This window comes from Rhinolophus sinicus, chromosome 14 (genome assembly GCF_057876585.1).
Source record: "Rhinolophus sinicus isolate RSI-liver-muscle chromosome 14, RSI-T2T, whole genome shotgun sequence".
Taxonomy (NCBI): domain Eukaryota; kingdom Metazoa; phylum Chordata; class Mammalia; order Chiroptera; family Rhinolophidae; genus Rhinolophus; species Rhinolophus sinicus.
In genome coordinates, this window is record NC_142514.1 from 136,228,585 (window position 1) to 136,249,089 (window position 20,505).

Genomic DNA, 20,505 nt, shown 5'->3' on the forward strand with positions numbered 1-20,505 from the left:
CCAATGCAGTGCTGGCCGCTCACCCCAGCACAGCAGTTCGAACAGGCTGGCGATCCCCAGGGTGTCTTTGATTCCTTGGGTCATTGGTGAAGCCTTGCATTGGAAGGGCAGACAGGGGGCCTTTTACTAGGTATAAGCGTTTCCTCTGTGTGGAGTCACTCCCTTGGATGTGAGCTCTGTTGGCAGTGATTTGATCAGAAACTGCACGTTTATTCTGAGCAGGACTAAATGGAAGCTTGTCTTGTGCTTCCTTGGCAACAGTCTGCAAAAAGCTTGGGATTTGAAGTGACTGGGACCCGGTTTTGGATCTTGGTGCTGCCATGATGAATAGGGCAATTATAGACAATTCTGGAGCCTTGGGTTTCTAGAGATGCAAAATTAGATGAATAGTATCTACCGTGTTGCTATGTTTTGAGTTGCCTAACCTATAAAACGGGGTTCCTAATAATACCTTCCTTAAAACGTTGTGAGGTTAAACGACATAATGAATGTGGACCCTCCAGCCTATGTCATCCATATGGTACAATGTGAGTAAATGAGAGCTATTGTTGGTTTAATAATAATAATCCTCATTATGTCTGTCTCCTTCCTTTCCTTCCTCCTTCTTCACTCCTGTGGACCCGGTGCTGGGGGCTTGAAGTGAAAGGAATAATCCCTGCCCTAAAGGGCGGGCCTCACAGTGGCCTGACATGGCAGGTCTGTGGGGTCAGTACCTTTAGTTTAGGCTCAAGGAGAGAACTTCTTTAATCTGGGAGTGCAGTGCCTGATGGAAGAACAAGCGTGAGGATGACTTTACTGCTTATACAGGATTTCCTGCTGTGACTGAATCCTAGAGTCATTTAGTGGAAAGAGTTCTGAACTAGGAGTCTGGAGACAGCTCCGTGCATGCCCAGGCTCTGCCACAAATGCACTAGTCAAGTCTGACTCTCCTCCTCTGTGCAGTGTGTGTGTGTGATGGTGGGGGGAAGCAGAGCCCCTAGCAACATCCCCCCAACACCAGAGCAAAAACTCAGGTTTGTCAGCTCTCAAGAAAGCTCCTTCACTTTCTCAGTGAAAACCTTAATATGCAATAAAATGATGATATATACCAAAAAAGAAGGCCCCCTATCTGGTCATATATTTGAGTAAATGCCAAGCACCGTAATAAGCTCATAAAATACATCCTTTTCTGTAATCTTTGCAACAAGTCTTGGAGCTGGGTATTATTGTCCCCATTTTATAGATGAAAAAACTGAGGCTCAAACGAGTTCAATAACACGAACCAGGTCACATACCTGTAAACATGAGACCCAGAAAGGGAGCACAGGGCTGTCTGGCTGCAAGGGCTGTGCTGGTCACCACTGCACTTCTGTGCCTCCCGTTTTCTTGTCTCTGGAACCAGCACAGCATTGGAGTGAGGTAGAAAGAATTCTCATAATCGGGCTGAGGTCCCTATAAGGGTTGGTGGAGGTGGCTAAGCCCTGAATTAGTTATGTACAGAAGAAGTCTTAGAAGAGCCTGACAGGTAAAAGGAATGACAGCTTTCTTATTCTTTTACTGCAACAATATCAGTTTATTCTGTACAAATCAGATTCCGGCCCTACTTCCCAAACAACTTGCCGTGTCACCAGTTTTCAGTGCCGTCTGGTTAAGTTGCCATTTCTCCTCCACATCGACGGTGGGTGTGCCTGTTGCCCATTTCCGAGGCTCACCATGCCTGAGCCTCTCACTCATCCCCAGCCCCACCTTGATTTAGAGAAATATTGAACAGCTGCCAGCGAATCCCTTGCTGAAAGTCCTCTCTTCACCATAGCATTGCATGGTACAGAAAAATGATTAACTGTGTCAGAGTCCATTCTCTAGAAAACACTTAATATGGGGGTGAGAGACAGTAACCCTGATTGTTGCAGTCACGTTTACTCAGACACAGGAAGAAAAGCAATATATTTACCTGATTTAAAATTAGCCCCACGTAGTCACCAGCGGGATCTTGTCAGGCCGCTTTATAGTGACTCTGCTTTTAAAAACTTTTATCCATCGGACAAATATCTCTAGTTCCTGAATCTGTCAGCTAATGGGAGCAGGACAGGAGAGTGCCCTCGGCTTAAGGAAATTTAGAGTTGACAGGAAGGGGAGGTAGAGGGAAAGAGAGCTGGCTTTAGCAAGTCTTTCAGTGGATACAGGAATTAGGAACGTCCGTATGGCAAAATGACAGGGAGGATGACAGCTGCTATTTACTGAGCTTCTATGTGCCCAGCATGGTTCTAAGCAAATTACATACATTATTTCATTTAACCCGTTGAGGTACATATTACCATTTTCGTTTTACAGAGGAGGAAACTGAGACTCAGAGAGGCTTTGCCCAAAGTCGTGATCCTAGTAAATGACTAGCACTGAATGCTCTGGAGAGAGCCAAGCTTGAGGACTGACACAGCCAATGGACACCTTTATTTGTGTTTACATGGTTTCAATTTGGGGGAGCAGCCATGCCTCAGGGGAAGGATGGGGGCTTTGTCCTTGAGAAGAAAGCCCTTTCACAAACTGTCCCAAAAGGGCAAACCTGGCTATGCTGTCAGCTTTGCCTTAATTTTTTCTTTTTTTTTTTTTTTTCAAATTTTAACTTACGTTCAGGCATTGTAACTCCCAGCAGCGTGATGAACCAGGAGAGCCTGGACTTTGGTACCAGTCAGATCCGGGTTCAAATGTGACTTTATCATTTCCCATCTGGAAAGTGTCTTTGAGCACCTCATGCAGCCTCTCTGAGACTCCAGTTTTTTTCATCTGTAAAATGAGAATAATTTCTCAAGGTTTAAGTAAGGAGTGAATGAAATAATGTATGTTAATTCCCCTTGCCTAAGTGTCTGACACATGGCAAGTGCTCAGAGGTAAGATCCCCTCCCTCTGTAATCCTTCTTTTCTGCCTATTGCTCCTGAGACTGTTGTAAAACTTTCTTTTTAATGTAAAAAAGCATTAAAGTGAGTTTGGAAACTAGTAAAGAAAATGTATCCGTAGCTCTACCACCGTAATTCAAAGCCTGATGTCATTTTTACATGTCATTCCAGATTTGTTTTTCATATGCATATCTGGTTTTATACAGATGCAGTCAGCAAAATCATGCAATTTGGTATCCTGCCTTTTTCCCCCCTTAACATTATATTGAAAGCATTTGCCCTCATTCCTGGTTGTCATGGTTATTTTTAATAATGATTACCTTGTATTCCATCCAGTACCTGTATCATATTTTAGCTAAGTCATTCCCTATTTTTAGACATCTAGGTTGCTTCCATTTTTTTTTTCTTTTTTTGTTCACTATTACACTGCAGTGTACATCTGTGTGTACAACTTCTTGGTTAGAAACTTTTGAATGTTGTGGCTTTGTAGCAAAACCAGGATTAAAAGCCAGAGAATGAAACTCTGTCGTGTTGTTGTTTTGTCTTTTTGTTTTCCCCATTAGAAGGCCATAAGTCAAAGAATCCAGCGACTTATATTTTACAGAAATGATACTATTAAAACAAAACAAAACTGAGCACTAATATAAAACAGAACAGTGAGCAGCCATGTAGCTGCTTTCATTCCCACTGCCTTTTGAAACCCAAAATGCCACTGGAATCAACCCTTTGTTGTGGTTATAACCATCTCTAGTCACAACCTGGAGCTGCTAATTTACAGATGCAAGTGGGGTCATGCATTTGTTTTTCGGAAGGGAAACATGCCTTGTAGCAGGAGAAATCTATACTTACACTGGTGATGCCTGCATAATAGCTTAGTTAATTGCCTCCTGCTGGTCAGGTGCTGGGGGGAGGCCTCAATGTCTGAACATCTATTGAGTATTTTCCTTAAAAATGTCAAGATGGAGCTTTCACTTTCTCAGCCATCTCTCATGTCTTGCTGGGCAGGAAAAGGTGACTGGAAAATGTCAGCTCTGGGATCAGATCAACCCAGAGCTGAGGGAATAGGGAACTTCCCTACTCCAGCTCTTGGCTTTCAGAAATCATTAACATTTCAGTGTGGGTGATCTTATGAACCCACTACCTTTCCACAGCCTTTCTCTGAACTCTTTAGCATCTTTTCACCTTTTCACTGAATTACAAACTAGTTTAAATGGAAAACCAGAATCAAGTTTCTTATTTATGTCACGTTTAGTGTACTTGAGGAGAGTTTTGCACAGTTATAAATACAAATCGCAAGGTGTAATTTAGCTAATACTGTGAAAATGTACCTTGGTGTCAGGTGGTTACTGTTAATTCCTCCAGAAACAGGGAATATGATGGTGATTATTTAATATTGTTTCCGTGGCCTGGTCCATCCCTAAAGCAGACTGGAGAGGACCAATTATATTTCTTAGCTTTTTTTTTTTTTTTTTTTTTTTTTTTTATCCATGGCTGTTATTTCCAAATCATTTGGAACACGGCTCCTGACTCTGAAATTTGCCTCAAACTTATACCAGCTCTGTGGTGTTAGGTAACGTACTTTACCTCTCTGAGTATGTCAGAGTATATCACTGTAGCTCCCTTTCTATTCCAATTCTACTGTATACATTCCCCAGTAATGGGTTTTTTTTAACCTGTTTTTATGTGGGGATTACATTGAATAATGAAAATAAAGCATTTGGCGTGTCATGTACACTCAAATGATACCGAGTTCTGTGTTGCTGTTATTATTTTGACTATTGTCAAGGATAAAGAAGAGTGGTAGCGTGAGCTTATGTATTTCTTGGACAATCTCTGCCTGAGAGTGTGTTGTGTCCTTTGGGAAGAGGAGAGCAGAGCTTACTGTCTCTCCTACCCTCACTCCCTCTCCCCCATAACCCAGAACCATGCAATTAACGCCTACCAAGCAATTCAGTAAAAGAGTAGAGGGGCCCCTAGCATGACTTACATTTAAGACCCTGGATCACCAATTAAGGGTCCCTCTTATTTGGGCTTTAGGATGACACTGGAGCTTCACATCCCTGATTTTATACCCTCCCACTCTACTCTGACTCTTACCTTCCAGCTAGCTGGTCCTCAGTCCAGTCTTGGGGACTCTGTGCTCGCTTCCCTATTCACCAGCCTCCTCCCGAATTAGTTCTCGATGACTGAGTCGTCTGAGAGGGTCCAAGTTTGAGCTGTATCCAGAACTTTGCTTTCCCAGATGGTTTCAGGAAACACCTCTTCCATGGGTCCCAGAGATGAGACAGCCTCGCGGCTGTGTGGGCCTGTCTGTGATGGCCGGGTCAAGGCCACAAGGAACGCGTGCCAACACGCACCTCCAGGGTTTTGGCGGGCAGCGTGTCCCACAGCTCTGGGCTGCCCTGTCCTACTCACCTTCCCCGGTGCACCGACCCTCTGATCATTCTCACCTATAACACTTTTCCTCTGGTTTTTCTTCCCCCTCAGCGTATTTTTTTTAAGCAAGGGCTTGCTTTGGATCTTGTTAAACCTAAGAGAAAGCTTTGACAATAAAAGTGTTTCTCTTCACAAAATGGTGCGAGTTCTGTTCGTTCTGGAATTAGTTAATTCTCATCACCTTTTACCAAGACAGCACTTTTGCACATTGAGATAAGATCATTGATTCGAATGGGGAAAGAGGTGCCGCACATTTAACTGCATATATCTAAGTTGTCCATACTTCAGACAATTTCTCCATTGCCTTTGGATTTGCCGAGATACAGATTAAAACCAGTAAGGCGATAAGCAGAAATGTAAGCTAATTCAGCCTTGGAAAAAGCAGAGTATTCACTTCTTCCAGGCAAGTTAACTTGTGTTATTATTGACAACTGCACAGAGAGAGGCAAAAGCAGTATAAAGCACGTCATGTAGTGCCTGATACCTAAAAAGTGCTCAGTAAATGTCAGCTACTATTTTATCATTATTATCAATGGTACAAATAAGATGGTTATAGAATATAGTAATCACGCATATGTATGGCTTGCAAAGCACTTTGCCATATATTATCTCATAGGATACAACTATCCTTTGAAATATTTGAGTCCCCATTTCTCAGATGAGAATACTGTAGTTAGGAATTGGCCATTGGGATTCAAAAGTGGTTTTCTTACCTTTGGTCCAGCACACTTTTTCGCCTGCACCACAATCACCAAGGAGAAAGCACAGGGTCAGATTTGTTTCTGTTACCAGAGTACGCCTCCTGGTTAAATCAAACTCGTGTGTATTCCCTGGATGGCTTGGGTTCGGACTAGAAGTCAGGAGGTGTGCAATGTTCCCATCTCCTCTACAAAGGTTTTTGTGCCCAGAATGCAGTCAATCACACAGCTCCTCAAGAGCGCCATGAGTGAACCCGTCCTCACACTGGGACCAAGTAACACAACATCTGTCTACCTCACAGGATCCTATGCTGCTGCCTAAAAAGGCATGAACGCCTTAGGCTAAGGCTTCTTGGTATCTTTATAATGCTCGCCTGTCCTGCGAGGTAGAGCTAAGCAGGGACAGCGTGACGAAATGGAGAGAGCCTGGGCTTTCCAAACAGGAAGACTGGTAGCGTATGATTTCAGGATTTGAACAGTTTGGGAGTCTAGTCTAGATTCTGCTGCTTGTTAGCCACTTAACCTTCTGTGTGTTAATTGATGTCCTTGTGTCTTAGTGTCTTCATCTGTGAAATGGGATTTATTAATGCCTTTTAGGATAGTTGTGAAAATTCAAGTAAATATAGCATTTACTGCTCTTAGCACAATGCTTGGCACGTGGTAAGCATTCAGTAAATCATAGTTTTATAATTATCATAATTTTAATTAACCTTCTGAGCTTTAATGTGCACGTCTATAATGGAGTCTGTAGAGTGGACATAAGCATTAGATGGAATGTATACACGTTACCCTGTGCACTGCCGGGCACACTCGGTCCTCAGTAAACATAATCACGATAGGCCTTCAGAGCTCTGTAGGTCCTTCCCTGTGTTCCTGGGCCAGTTACCTGTGCCCCTCTCCACCACAACACCGGGCATTCTAGTCCTTCTGAATAGACTTCGTTGCTTGTCTGTCTTCCCCACGTGACCAGGAGCTCATTGAAACGGGCCGTCTGATTCACTTCTGGTTCTTCAGAAGTGGCTGTAGATCTGGCATAGAGTGCGATTTTAGAAAATGTTCATCAGTGAAACAAAGGCGAGATGCTGTGGGAGTCCAGGCCCTGGAGGGCTTCACTCTGCACGTGGGGGGTTGGGGGAGGCATCCCAGAAGGACCATTGACAAGGCCCAAGTCTTGAATCCTAACATGGGATTTAAGCAGATATTTATACCAGATCACAAACCTTTGTGGGAACAGGCTTCCTGGCTTTATCCAACACTGTGTATCTCAAGGGACAGTGTCCATTCTTTGGCATCTTATGGTCCCTTCTAGATTGTTGCACAAGACTATTGAGCAGTCACTGCCTTGAAAAAGTATTTTTAAAACAGAAATACATGCACACAATACACCAAAATGTACAACGGATATGCAATGAAAAGCAAACCTCTTATATCACCGACCCTTGACATCTCTTTCCTTCAAAAGACACACCCACTGTTATTAATGTCTTTCAGAAATATTTTATACATATGCAGGGTTTCTTTTTTTTTTTTTTTACCCAAGGCTAGTATTAAATACACTGTTGTCCATGTTATAATTTGACTTCCAGGAAAATACATACAAAGAGCTTCCTCATTCTTTGGTTGCGTAGTATACTGTGTAACTATCACTTATCTAGCTCCATAGTGATGGACTGGTTTCCAGTATTTTGCTATTACAAATAAATGCTGTAAGTAACCTGAATAGTAACGTGTATGTACATAATTTGGTATGTGTGTGAGTATCTGGAGACTATACCTGGAGGAGAAATTTCTAGAACTGGAACCTCTAAGTACCATGTTTCCCCAAAAATAAGACCTAGCCGGACAATCAGCTCTAATACGACTTTTGGAGCAAAAATTAATATAAGACCTGGTCTTATTTTACTATAAGACTGGCTATAATATAATATAATGTAATATAATATAATATAACATAATATAATATAATGTACAATACCAGGTATAATAATATAATATAGTATAATATAATATAATATAATATAATATAATATAATATAATATAATATAATGTAATATAGTTATATTAATTTTTGCTCCAAAAGACACATTAGAGCTGATTGTCTGGCTAGGTCTTATTTTCTGGGAAACACGGTACCAGGGTAAAGGGTTTGTGTATTTTAAACTGGACAGCTTTTGTCAAATTGCCCTCCATAGGGTTCGTACCAGTTTATGCTCACACAAGCCAAGTATGAGAGTGCCTATTTCCTAGTCTCTGCCAATACTGTATATATTTTCAACCTTTTTTATCTTTGCCAAACCATATGTGAAAAATAATATTTCAAAGTCTAATTCCCGTTTCTCCCATTATGAGTGATGTCAAGAGTCTTTTCATATAATTGCGAGTCAATTGTAGTTCATATTCTGTAAATTGTCTGTTCAGATTCTATGCCTATTTTCCCACTGGGTTGTTGGACTTTGCTTATTATTTGTAGGAGTTATATTTTTATTAAGGAAATTAACCCTTGGTGTTACAAATTGCAGTTTTCCCCCTGGAGTGAAGCAAAAGTTCTAGATCTCCTGAAACTCCCCCATCCCTGCCCTTTCCAAGGTCCACCAGACTGTGAGCCCTCGAGGGCAGGGGCCATGCCTCGACCATCTGTGTGCCCCCAGTTCCCTTTGTAGGGCTTGGCAGTGCAAGAGATCTCTCTTCAGGGGCCATTCATTGAACTGAACTGACCTGAATTCCTGTGTTCCCCACCCTGCCTACCCTCCCCTATGGCTTGGGAGTTCCATTTCCTCCTCCAGCAGAAAAAGATGACTTTTCTCATTGCTCACCACAGCCATGCACCTGTTTGGCCTAAACTGGCACCTGCAGCCGATGGAGGGGCAGATGTATGAGATCACGGAGGACACAGCCAGCAGTTGGCCTGTGCCAACGGACGTCTCCCTGTATCCCTCAGGGGGCACTGGGTTAGAGATCCCTGACAGGAAAGGCAAAGGAGCCACAGAAGGTAGGGTTGCTGTGTTGTCCGTGTCGTGAGTCCTCTGTGTCTGCCTTTGAACCAAGGAGAACTCCATTATGCGCGTCATGTGCCTGACTCACAGCTCCATGCCCTGGCGCTTGCTCCATCCCTCTGCACTCCACGCCGGCTGCCAATCCACCTGTGTCTTCATTGCAATTCCTTGTCACTGTGAGCTCATAGCAGGGCTTGGGCAGGGCGCACGGTGCTCAGTGGTCTCCCATCTCATGCCTCCAGGGAAGCATTATAGGCTTTCACGCTGCTAGGATGGCATCTTTGATTGTGTGGGATCAAGAAGAGCTCTTCTGGGGCAACCTCCTGGGGCAAATGGGCACCTCTGGGAGTGGGGTGTGGGGAGGTGGGTAGATAGAGTGTTGTGATTGAAATATCCTTGGACCCTTGTGGTTTATTGGAAACACTGGTTCACGTGTTCTAGCATTTACCAGCCATGGGACCTTGAGCAAGTCACTTAATTGTCCTGAGTCCCAGTTTCCTCATCTGCAATAGCAGTAATCATTAGTGTTTATACAGTGTGTTTGTTTCAAAGATTTTTGACAAGAACATTTCACATTTAATCCTCACAGAGATTCTGTGACGTAAGTATAATTATTTATAACCATTTTAGTTGCAAAAACTCAGGATCACATTAGTTAAGTGACTTGGCCAGAGTCACCCACCAGTAAATAATGGAGTTTGGCATTTGAGCCTTGGTCTGTGTGATTACAGGGCTCTTGCTGTCTCCACAAGTTGTCCTACCTGACTAATGCTGTGGTGACAAGATCCTGAAGGACATGTGGATGAGAAACCCCATTGTCCAATGAGACACAAATTTATTTCTCTATCAGTGATGGACATGGTGGTGATGTTCGGCGTTTGGCCTTCTTAAATCGGACATCCATAGACCCATGTTCTGACTTTCTTAGGGGTCTTTCTAACATGCCATCAATACAAATTCTTTCACTGTCAGCCACAAACTCATAAAAATTGGTGTCAGGAAAGATGTCTGAGCTTACAGGCCAGTCTGGTGGGCATTCTGGGCAGTGTGGCCATCCCTCAGTGAGCAGAGTGGTCATAGCTGCCTCCAACCGTCGCTGCTTACACTTCTTTCCTCTCCTCTCAGTTAACTTTGAGAGGTCATGGCTTCTGAGCTTCCCTGTCCTTTCAAGAATTTACTTTCCAGGCATCAGTTTGGTTAATAGGGTTACATATGCTGATTGGAGTATCTCTTCAAGACCGCAGAAATGATGAGCCGAAGGCCAAAATCAACTCTTTACCTGTGGTCATCTTTAAGGGAAGTGAACTGGGGGCATTTACTGCTACAGAGCCAAATCAGAACCCCTGCCTACTATTTGAGGGGCAGAGCCCATCTTCTCCTTTACAAAGATTTTAAGTCTTAAAACATTGAATAATTTACACTTTTGTTGCCCCTTATTAGGATATGAGGGATCATGCCTAGTACCGTGGGAAGAGCTCTGGTTAGGAGTCAAGAGCTCCAAATTCAAGTCCAGCTGCTGCCACACTGACCTGTGATGTCACCTTCAGCAAATCCCTTGAATAGTCCCTACTGGGCTTCGTTTTCCTCCTCTTTCGAAGGAGGTTATTGAGCTAGATTATCTCCAAGGTCCATTCTAATTTGCAAGTACTGTATAAGAAATTAGTAATAGAATTATGTGACTAACCACATGGCTCTTCAGAAGTTTTTTCAAATTGGCCCTGTCCATGGTCTTGCCTGTTGGATTGTGATACCCAAGCCCGTTTATACTGTTGGATGCCCTAGGTGAATACCGTAAAATGAAGACTGTCTTTAGATCAGCATGTACAAACACAGATTCAAGATATGCTTAATCCTCAAACCATTGCTACAGCGTCTCATTTAGCAAAATGTATTTTCTCCCTTCCATGATCTCTATCAAACATTCTTTAAACAGGAGTTGAATCTATCTGAAATCTCTCACTCTAATGAAATTAGTTTGTGGGTTGTTTAGACAAAGAACAGGAGGTACAGATAAGAGACAAAATAAAATTGCACCAGCTTATTGGTTTACTTTAATTGGAGTATTTTTGCTTAAAGGGATTATCTGTCATTACTAATGCAAATGGAAATCCTGTATAAAAAACCCCTACAATGCAATGCAGTGCTGGAAAGTGGTCAGCATCAAAAGAAATTACTGCGACAAAAAAATACATCCGTCTGGAAAAACAAAGGACAAAGCTTTCTGTAGTTTATGTGAGACCACATGGTTTTTCATTTCTTTTGCCCTGGTCAGACCAGTGCCTACTCAGTTTATGTTTTTAATGGTGATCTTAACAATCTAGTTCCTTAGACACATCTCAAAACTTGTCTCTAACCCTGACAGGAGTGCATATTTCCTGTCCTTTCTGAGGGTATCAAAGAGGAGAGCTGATTCCAGAATTGAGATTGGAGAACCTGTTCCAGTGATGGCGGAAGCAATGGCTGTGATAGAAAAAGGATAAGACAGCCCAGGGTTTGAATCCTGGCCCTGCCATATGTCAGCCTATTGACTCATGCCAGTTACTCCATCTCCTTGGCCTTAGTTTCCTCATCTGTAGAACAAGGATAATAACACCTATCTTTTAACAAACCAGTGGTGAAGAGGCACTCAACAAATGTTAGTTCCTTTCTTCTTGTTCACTCAAATCACAAGCCATTCTGTATCAGTTATTAGACTCTTGGAATCCCAGACCAGTTAACATTTCCCTCTCAAAGATCTTACAAAGGTTCAGGGCATTTTTAAATATTTTTTAAAGGATATATATTGTTTAATAATACATTGAAACACACGGTGAATTAGTATGTTGAATGTTCACCACATCTTTGAGAACAATATCAAACTGCTATTTGCACTATGTTTTCAAAGTGGCTGTAACCATTTCAGGGTTATCATAGGACAGAAACCAAATACAGCAGCTTTTCAAAGTAAAGCCACAAGAACTTATGTTATGCATTAATGGAGACGGGGGTGGGGGCGGGGGGCGGGAAGCATTGAATAAACAAGCATTTCTGATGGTTGAATTGGTGGGCTATGGATAGCATATTCTTTCTGCAATGAAATCAAAATTGCCCATCAGTTTGAACCATGCAAATTGCTGCATGCAGGCTCAGCTGGACTCTCCAAAATGAAACAGCTTATTTTGATAACCAAATAAATTTCAAACAGTTGCTAAGGAAACTAAAGGATTTTTTTTGTAAAAGTTATTGCATTGAAAAGAACCAAAAAGGCGGAAGGAGGGGGAGAATGTTAGCTGAATTAGGAATTTAGAACCTATATTGATAGATCTCAGTTCAGCAAAGAAAAGACTATGATTGGGCAGTGCATGGAATTTCATTTCCTCCAAATCTCTCGTATTTGACTGAGCTATCCAATCAATTCAGAAATTTGTTGAGAAATTTCTTTTATAGGCATGATTATTTGCACAGCTTTGATATAGGAAGCCTGAATTTGTTATGTTTACAAAGAAAGGACCATTACCAGTAGAATCTGCCTTGTGAAACCTGGTCATTCCGTTGGTTGTCCCTAATTCTGAGTTACACTCTTTGTACTGTTTGTTAAACCTCTGGAGGCACCCACTGGTTGAATAGTGTCATTCTTACGAACGTGTTAAGATGCTGACTGTCAGCCATCAACATTGAGGCCTGTTTGTGGGTCCCCACTTCATAAAAGTGGCCAACTTCTTTTACCCCAGGATGCCAGGAAGTTCTTCAGTGGGTCTTGGATCTGCCTGGTCTAGCCTTGATAGCCTGCTGGGGCTCTGAATTAAATTGGATTCTTGCTCCTCAAAAAGGACAGCACACTCTGCCACCATGGAGAATGGCTTTGAAGAGTTTTAATTAATCATTTGTTAGTTTAATGCTCTTAAGAAGCCATCTTCTAATAAAAGGGAACCCCAAATGGCTTCATCTCTAAATGGTTTCTTAAGCGTCCTGAACCTCAGTGTATATATTTTAATACTGTGAGAATTAACTGACCCAATACAGGTGAAGGTGCCCACCATGTAGTTGGAGTTTGATAAATGGTAGCTAAAACTATGACCTCTACCTTCTATTACTACTACTACTACTGTAATAATAATAATAATAATAATAATTATTATTATTATTATTATTATTATTTTCCAGAATGTACACAGGGATAAAAAGAATTTGATACACATGACTTTTCTCCTCCATTTGCCTCTACCCTCTCTCATGACTCTCCCATTGGTCAGTCTGGCTATGCCGTGGGGTATTTTCTGTCCTAGAGCTCACAGCTTGGTGCTAACAATTGGGAGGAAAGAATCTTAGGCTATTGGATCTGGAAAGAGGACGGCAGTGGGGTTTTTAAAAGGCAGGAAAGGATGGGAGTGGTTTCAGTCTGAACAGCCCTTAGCCCAGCCAGTCTCACGCCTCTTTGCCACCAGGTCAAGGTACTCGGTGGGCTGTCGCTCTTTCCCCTCAAAAGCCCCCCATCTCATCCCTGTGGTTAGACTTGTGTGAGGACCCCTGGGGACTGGAGGAGAGGAATAGAGGTGACATTCCCAGGTGGGGATCCTCTTTCCCCTCGCAAACATTGCCTGTACACTGGACAGGATGGCACCTGGTACAAAGCTCACTTTGGAATCAAAGCTCCAGCATGGCCCTCACAGCCTCAGGCCAAGAAGTCAAAGTCCTGGTGAGGGGTGTGCCCCAGACCAGAATTTACTATTTTTATTTCATTGTATACACACCAAAGACGATTTGTTCTCCCATTTTGGGCTGCTTAGGTGAAATATTAGAGCGCTAGAAAAGAATATTCCCCTTCTGCCCCTCCTCCGGGTTAGAAGCCAATGTATGCATGCCTCAGGGGGGCTGCAGACCTCCGAGAGAGTCTCTGGGCTTGGCCCCCACCTGTGAGGCTATAGAACGAAGCCAATACAATAGGTGTCTCCTGAAAACATGCTCACTGAAGGGGAAAATGAACTGTGCATGGTTTTCCAACAGCGTGCCAAAGTGCGGGTGAAGTTTTTGTTATTTATTCTCAGACATAGGGCTTATTTGAAGGCAGACCGTTCTCAAATCTCTCCAGCTCTGACTCCCACCTAGCAGTCACAAAGGAAATGAGTCCCTGAAATTAGCAGTCCTAGGCTTATTTCTAGGCAGTTTCTGGGAGCAAAAAGCTCAGAACTCATCCTGCTTTTGTTTCCTACTCCTTCAGAGCTCTGCTTCCTGAGCAGAATTGGAAGCTGAAGCGTATACTATTTTCTATCTGGACTCTAAAAGGATTGTGGTATTGGGGACCCAAAAATCAGATAAGGAGGAACGTGAAAGTAATTCTCTTCCATCTTAACGCTTTGTAAATTTGGCTTCTGTCCCCGGAACTGTGAACCACAGTGTAGTAGTTTGTGTCTGCATTTCCGAGGTAAAAGTCTGGGGCACATTCTGTGCATAAAAGAATTAGATGCAAGCTCTTTCCCATGCTAATGACAGAATACTTGCAGTACTTTTATTGAGAGCGTGCATTTTAACTTTTTTTTTGTTGGCATATTTTTAATTAAAATAACATTTAATGGTTTGAAGCTAAAAACCTGATGTTTCTGCCTCAGAGTTTATAAGAGAATGATAACATATGGAGAAGTTTAACATTTAAATTGAATTTTATTATTTAAAACAGTAAAATATTTTATGACTACAACAATGCCCTGCCAAGCTCCATTTCATCATTAAATGTGCTTTGTAAGGAATCTTACAAAGCTAGGAAAAAAAGACATTTTAATTTCTTATTCCCCAAGTGCTTTTTATAAAAAGTTCCCATAAACGTGTTTTCTTTACAAATGGATTCTTGTTCTCGAAAGTGTCTCTCCTCACATCTCTAGCAACACAACAGATTTGGAACTGGGACACCCAGGGGGTGCTTTCTAATGACAAATAAGATGTAGTCTGTTGACTTGATTATGGCTTGTCATCGTCCTACAATGGTCTTCTAACAGCAGGGTCTCTCTCTCTCTCTCTCTCTCTCTCTCTCTCTCTCTCTCTCTCGCTCTCTCTCTCTCTACTCCTCCTCCTCCTCCTCAAAAGGCCCATGTCTGGCAGGAAGTTATGGTATATATTTTTCACATGTGAGTGTGTTTAATTACTAAATAGAGGAAGTTTGATAAGCAGCCTTCCTTCCTGGTACTGGGGGAGGTGCCCCCAGATAGCGGTCACTCTCCTGATTGGTGACAGAAATGGTCAAGAGACCTTACCCCTGACCACCCCATCGGCAGCGTACAGGGTTGGGGGCCAGGATCATAGGCTTTACGCCTGAACTTGAGAAAGTCCCTCAACTTTACCCACTCTGAGCACACAAATATTCAAAGACCTCCATCCTAGACAAAGAAGCATTTTTCCTTCCTTCATCAGTACCATCTTCCTCATCCTCCCAAACCTACCCCTCTTCCCAACACAAACCCTCATCCACATATGTCAGCCTCAGAATTTGACTTCCAATTATACATAAGTAAACTAGTAAACTTGTAAAATACCTTACTCCGCTCGGGTCATGCTTCCCACTGCTGGAGGGGGAACCATTCTAAGTTAGAAATTTAGTAACAATACCTTGTTTCCTCGATCCTTCCTCTTTTAGCATGCATGCTTTTTCACACGCGCACACACACAGACACACACACACACACACACACACACACGAGTTATTCTCTTGTGACCACAAATGATTATTTTTAGGATCAAAATATGTCTTAACAAGCTGTGGAATTATGCAGTAAACAGATGGCCCTTGGGGAGCACCCATACTGCTTTGGAAGAATGCATATTTTTAGCACAACAATTTGAGGATCACTGGAAAAAAAAATAAGTTCTGGACGTTCTTACTCTTCAGTAGGGAGTCGTGGGGGTTGGAGGCTGGCAGCAGACCATTGTAGAGAGCGGTGTGAGGGAGAGGAGAGCCCTGCTGATTTGGATGCTCTGAGCCCTTGTTTCGCTGGTGGCTAACCATCATGTTTATGTCTTCCCTCCCCTGTGTCTTGGTAGGCAAGCCAAGTAGTTTCTTTCCAGAAGACAGTTTTATAGACTCTGGAGAAATCGACGTGGGGAGACGGGCTTCCCAGAAGATTCCTCCTGGTACTTTCTGGAGATCTCAGGTGTTCATAGACCATCCGGTGCATCTGAAGTTCAATGTGTCTCTGGGAAAGGCGGCTCTGGTTGGCATTTATGGCAGGAAAGGCCTTCCTCCTTCACATACACAGGTAACCGGAACCCTACATGCCCTGCTGATCTCCAGGGGCGCCTACCCAAAGTGAAGGTGCCTAATGCTTAAACTTGGATGCTTATCCTTACAGCCCATTCATCCACTTGCCCTCTCTCCAGACCCTACCTTTCGGATGAGTGGGGTTATATTCCTGGGACTTCTTAAGAGGAGAGAATTCTAAGAAATCTCTCAATAGCCTTTCTGCTATCACCCAGTCTCCTAAGTTAAATCATCCAGGAAATGTAATCTAGAGAAAAGAAGTATGTACTTTGGAGTCAGACAGACCTGAGTTTGAGTCTTCTCATTATGAGCTATGAAACCTCAGACCATTTCTTACCCTCCCAGAGCAAGTTTCCTAATCTATCACATGGTGATAACGATGCCCACTTTTCAGGGCTGTTGAGAAGAATTAAGAATAACATTTATAAAGCAGCTAGTGCAGGACCTGACTTAGAATAAATGTTACTTCCCGTGTCTCTTACATTCTTCCTCTCCTTCAGAGTTTCACATTTACTCAGACACATGTGCACCAGAAACACTTAAAAAACTCCTCCAGGATGATTGACATATTACCAGTCATGAGAGGTAAAGAACAAACTTTTGTAAGGTCTTCCCAGCTCCGGGATTGGAGTAACATACGTCATAGGCACCCAGCAGACATTCCCAGGCCAAATGCAGTCTTCCTAGCCCCAGTAGTTATTTAAGAATTTTAGGTAAAAGCTAAATAGACACATTTGCTCAGGATGGAGTCACAACAAAATAGAGCCTGGGCCCCTGATTTCTTTATAGAACTGCAGTGCTGGTCCTACACTTCATGCTTCCAGACATTTTTACGTTGGGATAGAATAAATACAAGTATATCTATCTTGGTTTTCTAAAAGATGATAGATAGGTAGATAGATAGATAGATAGATAGATAGATAGATAGATAGATAGATGATAGATAGACAGATGGGTGCATGCTTGATTTGCTTGCTAGTCTACCAGCAGAACTTAACCACCTACCTGTTGTTAATTCGGGAGTCTCACACTGGCAAGCTCATCAACTGGCAATTGTGTTTGACACAGCATCTATCGAAAGAGTTTTGAGCTAATCCAGTTTAGTTCCCCTAAACCTGCTCCTGCAACTGGAGTGCTTAGAAAGGATCATTGACAAAAGGAAGATAGATAAAAATCAGCTTTTCATTTGTGCTTGACTGACATGGAAGGCCTATCCAGGGCTCCAGTCCTAATCCTCAACCCCTGGGATTCCCGCCATTCCTCGCACAGAGTGAGAGTTCAGGAGTCGTTCAGGGGCTGGGTTTCTGATCATGTCCCCACCACTGGAGACCAAAAAAGAGTCACTAATTATGCTGCATTCACAGAGACTGTTCCAAGAAATAGGGTCTGGGGAGGGCTTGGAGTTGGTCAATCCGCCTTCCTGGGGCTTTAGCCTCTTCGGCCGTCTCAGGTTGTTTCCTTGGGTCCTTGCCAGGGAAAGCCTGAAGAAAGAAGCCAGCATTGTGGTGAAGCAGGTCCACTGCTGATTACACTCTCTTTGTCCTTCAGTTTGACTTTGTGGAGCTGCTGGATGGCAGGAGGCTCCTGACCCAGGAGGCACGGAGCCTGGAGGGTCCCCAGCGCCAGTCTCGGGGCGTCGTCCCCCCCTCTAGCCACGAGACCGGCTTCATCCAGTATTTGGATTCAGGCATCTGGCACCTGGCTTTTTACAATGACGGGAAGGAGTCGGAAGTGGTTTCTTTTCTCACCACTGCCATTGGTAAGCAACCTGCGCCCCTCTGGGGTCTGTGGGATATTGTCTCTTTGCATGAGAAGGTGCTTGGGGGTGCTGGAGGCTGACACTGACAGGGGAAAGTGTCTAGCTCAGCATTGTAGAGGCCACTTGCACTCTGCAAACCTCACCAGGTTTGCTGGACACGAAATGGGAATGAGATGTAGGGAAACATGGGAAAGGAGTGATGTGAGGGACTGAAGGGCCATCTGGCTTCCCAGGGCCTGAGCCCAAGGCGGGTGCCCACTGCCTTCCCTGTGTTGTCTGAGGCATCATGTGTGGACCAGCAGCTATGTTTAAAGACCAAGGGGTGAAACTGACAAAGAGACAGGAATCCTGGATGACCAGCCCCACACAGAGGCAACGCCTCTTTTCTTGTCACTTCTCTGACACCTTTATGTAGTTTATAGTCTCCCTTGCTTCAACTCCCTGATTTGTTATTTGCATTTCTGTGGGGGTTTTTTGTTGTTGTTATTGTTTGTTTGTTTTTGTTTTGCTTTTGGAGCCAACAAGCTCTGGCAGATGAGAAAACAAGATAAAGGCTTGGACAGAGAGTGCGAATGGCAGTGCCAAGGGCTGGATGAACAATGCCATCCGTCAGAATGGGGTTTTGTTGAGAACAGAGCTGTCCTGATGTTTTACATGAGTGTGTAACCCCGTCCCTGTCCCTCGCAGTGGGAGGGGCTGCAGCTCTCAGTTCAGGCTGAGCCCTTGGCCATCTCACTAGTGTATGGGGGTCCCGGGAGCCTGGCATCCTGTTCTAAGGAATGTCTCTTCTTTGCCCACACGTGTCTCAGACGTTGTCTCCTCCTGAGATCGCCACCATATGCTGTAGGACTTAGTGGCCAGTAGTTCAGAAAACAATTTTTTCTGAGTTTACATGGGAAGCACTAAGACATAGGCTGGAGATAAAATCTCCTAAGGAAAATAAAACACTACAGAACGACAAAATGTCATTCATCGGAATGCTTGGGAATGGGGCTTCTGCTTCACAAAAAGTTACGTGTGGTTACAGAGCTCACCTCAAAACGCTGCCTTCATCCTTGGCTGGGAGTCTGTCCCTCTGGCATGAAAAACGGAGTTGAATAAAAACCTCTGAATCTGGTCCTCGACCCCTAACATGCTTGCAAGTCCCTGGTTCTTCTTTTTTTTTTTTTCCTTCTAAACAGCAGTAGTTATTTTCTGGCCATTTTCCCCTTATTTGCAATCTTGCCCTTACTGTTGAGGCAGAACATACCTTTCCATGAAGAACGGGGCATGATTTATAAGCTTCTGCTGTAACTGCAGTCTCCATATTCTACCCTCTTGGCAAAGTGATGGAGGTGGGGCTGTCAGGCTGCATGAGCTCTGAGTAGGAAGTGCTCTTCTGCGCTGTCCTAGTGGAAGGGTGTGTCCCAGCTGCTGGTCTCCGAGTGCTCGAAGGACAGGGACTTTGACTTTGTCTCCTCCGCCTCCCCAACATCCAGCCAGCCCCCCGAGTGCAGTGTCACTCGGTTAATAAGGGAATGAGCATGAGCACGGCCTTTCCTCGCTCAACCCCCATTGGAAGGGCTGTCAGCAGCTGCAGTCCTGGCAGTTGCAGGCTGTGGTTTTCTCCCTGAACGCCGACTTTTGAGGTAGAGCGGAAAGTATGCTCAGTTGGGAATCTCTACCACTAACCTATGATTTGACCCCGCACAAATTACTTAAATTTTCCAGCTCTTGGTTTCTCGAGATTCTGGACTTTGAGGCTGCAGCTCGGTAGTTACTGTGACCTCAAGGCTAACGGTGCAGCCCCCTTCCCTGTCACTGGAGAGCCAGGGCTGGTCCTCACCGCCAATTAGGCTGTCACTTTGTGGGGTTTGCCAGACTCCAGACCCTGTTTCTTTTCTCTTTCTGGACATGGCAGCTCCAATTGAGGGACATGATTATCACATCATTAGTGGTGCCTGAGTTACAGCTTCATGGTCTCAGCCTGATTTCTCTTCGGTGTGGTTCCCCAAGTAGCACAGGACATCATGCTTGCTCAGAACTAATCAGGATTCTTTATTTGTAATAACCGAGCATAAATATGAAAGGATATTAATACAAACCCCCAAAGAAAATGACTTTTAATTAGATGTACAACTTAGAGAAATAAAATGTAGGTACAGTCAGGTACCTTTGCCAACTCTTGGCTTGTCAGAGCCTGCTAACCTGCCTTTGTCATAATTAAGGCGATGGTCTTGCTTTTCCCCCTGGTTCTCCTGTTCTCACCTAAATGATGAGATCTGTCTTCACCTCCCTTTACCCTATAGTATCTTTTAAAGCAGGTGGGCTACCCTGTGCTTCTCAGAGTTAAGAAGCACTTGGTGTCTTATTAAAATGCAGATTCTGCTTCAGCAGGCCTGGCTGCTGTCCTTAGGTTCAGCATTTCTAACCAGCACCTGGTGACTGCTCAGGTGTGGGCCACATTTTTTGAGTAGCAACAGGTTATCGTATCTTATGAGTAGTGTCAAATGTGGTCCAAAGGAATCACCTGGGAAGCTAGT

General features: G+C 43.6%; 1 protein-coding gene across 14 annotated transcripts in view; it reads left to right on the forward strand.

Annotated features, from left to right (window-relative positions):
- TENM4 (teneurin transmembrane protein 4) overlaps positions 1-20,505 on the forward strand; it is a 2,724,551-nt gene that overhangs the window by 2,522,845 nt on the left and 181,201 nt on the right. For 13 of the 14 annotated variants that reach the window (XM_074335694.2, XM_074335700.2, XM_074335699.2 and 10 more), the window contains 3 exons: positions 8,825-8,995; positions 16,008-16,222; positions 17,773-17,983. In XM_074335694.2, the coding sequence (XP_074191795.2) occupies positions 8,825-8,995; positions 16,008-16,222; positions 17,773-17,983 (597 nt within the window). The remainder of the gene's footprint in view (positions 1-8,824; positions 8,996-16,007; positions 16,223-17,772; positions 17,984-20,505) is intronic. The other variant, XM_074335702.2, reaches the window with a different exon arrangement.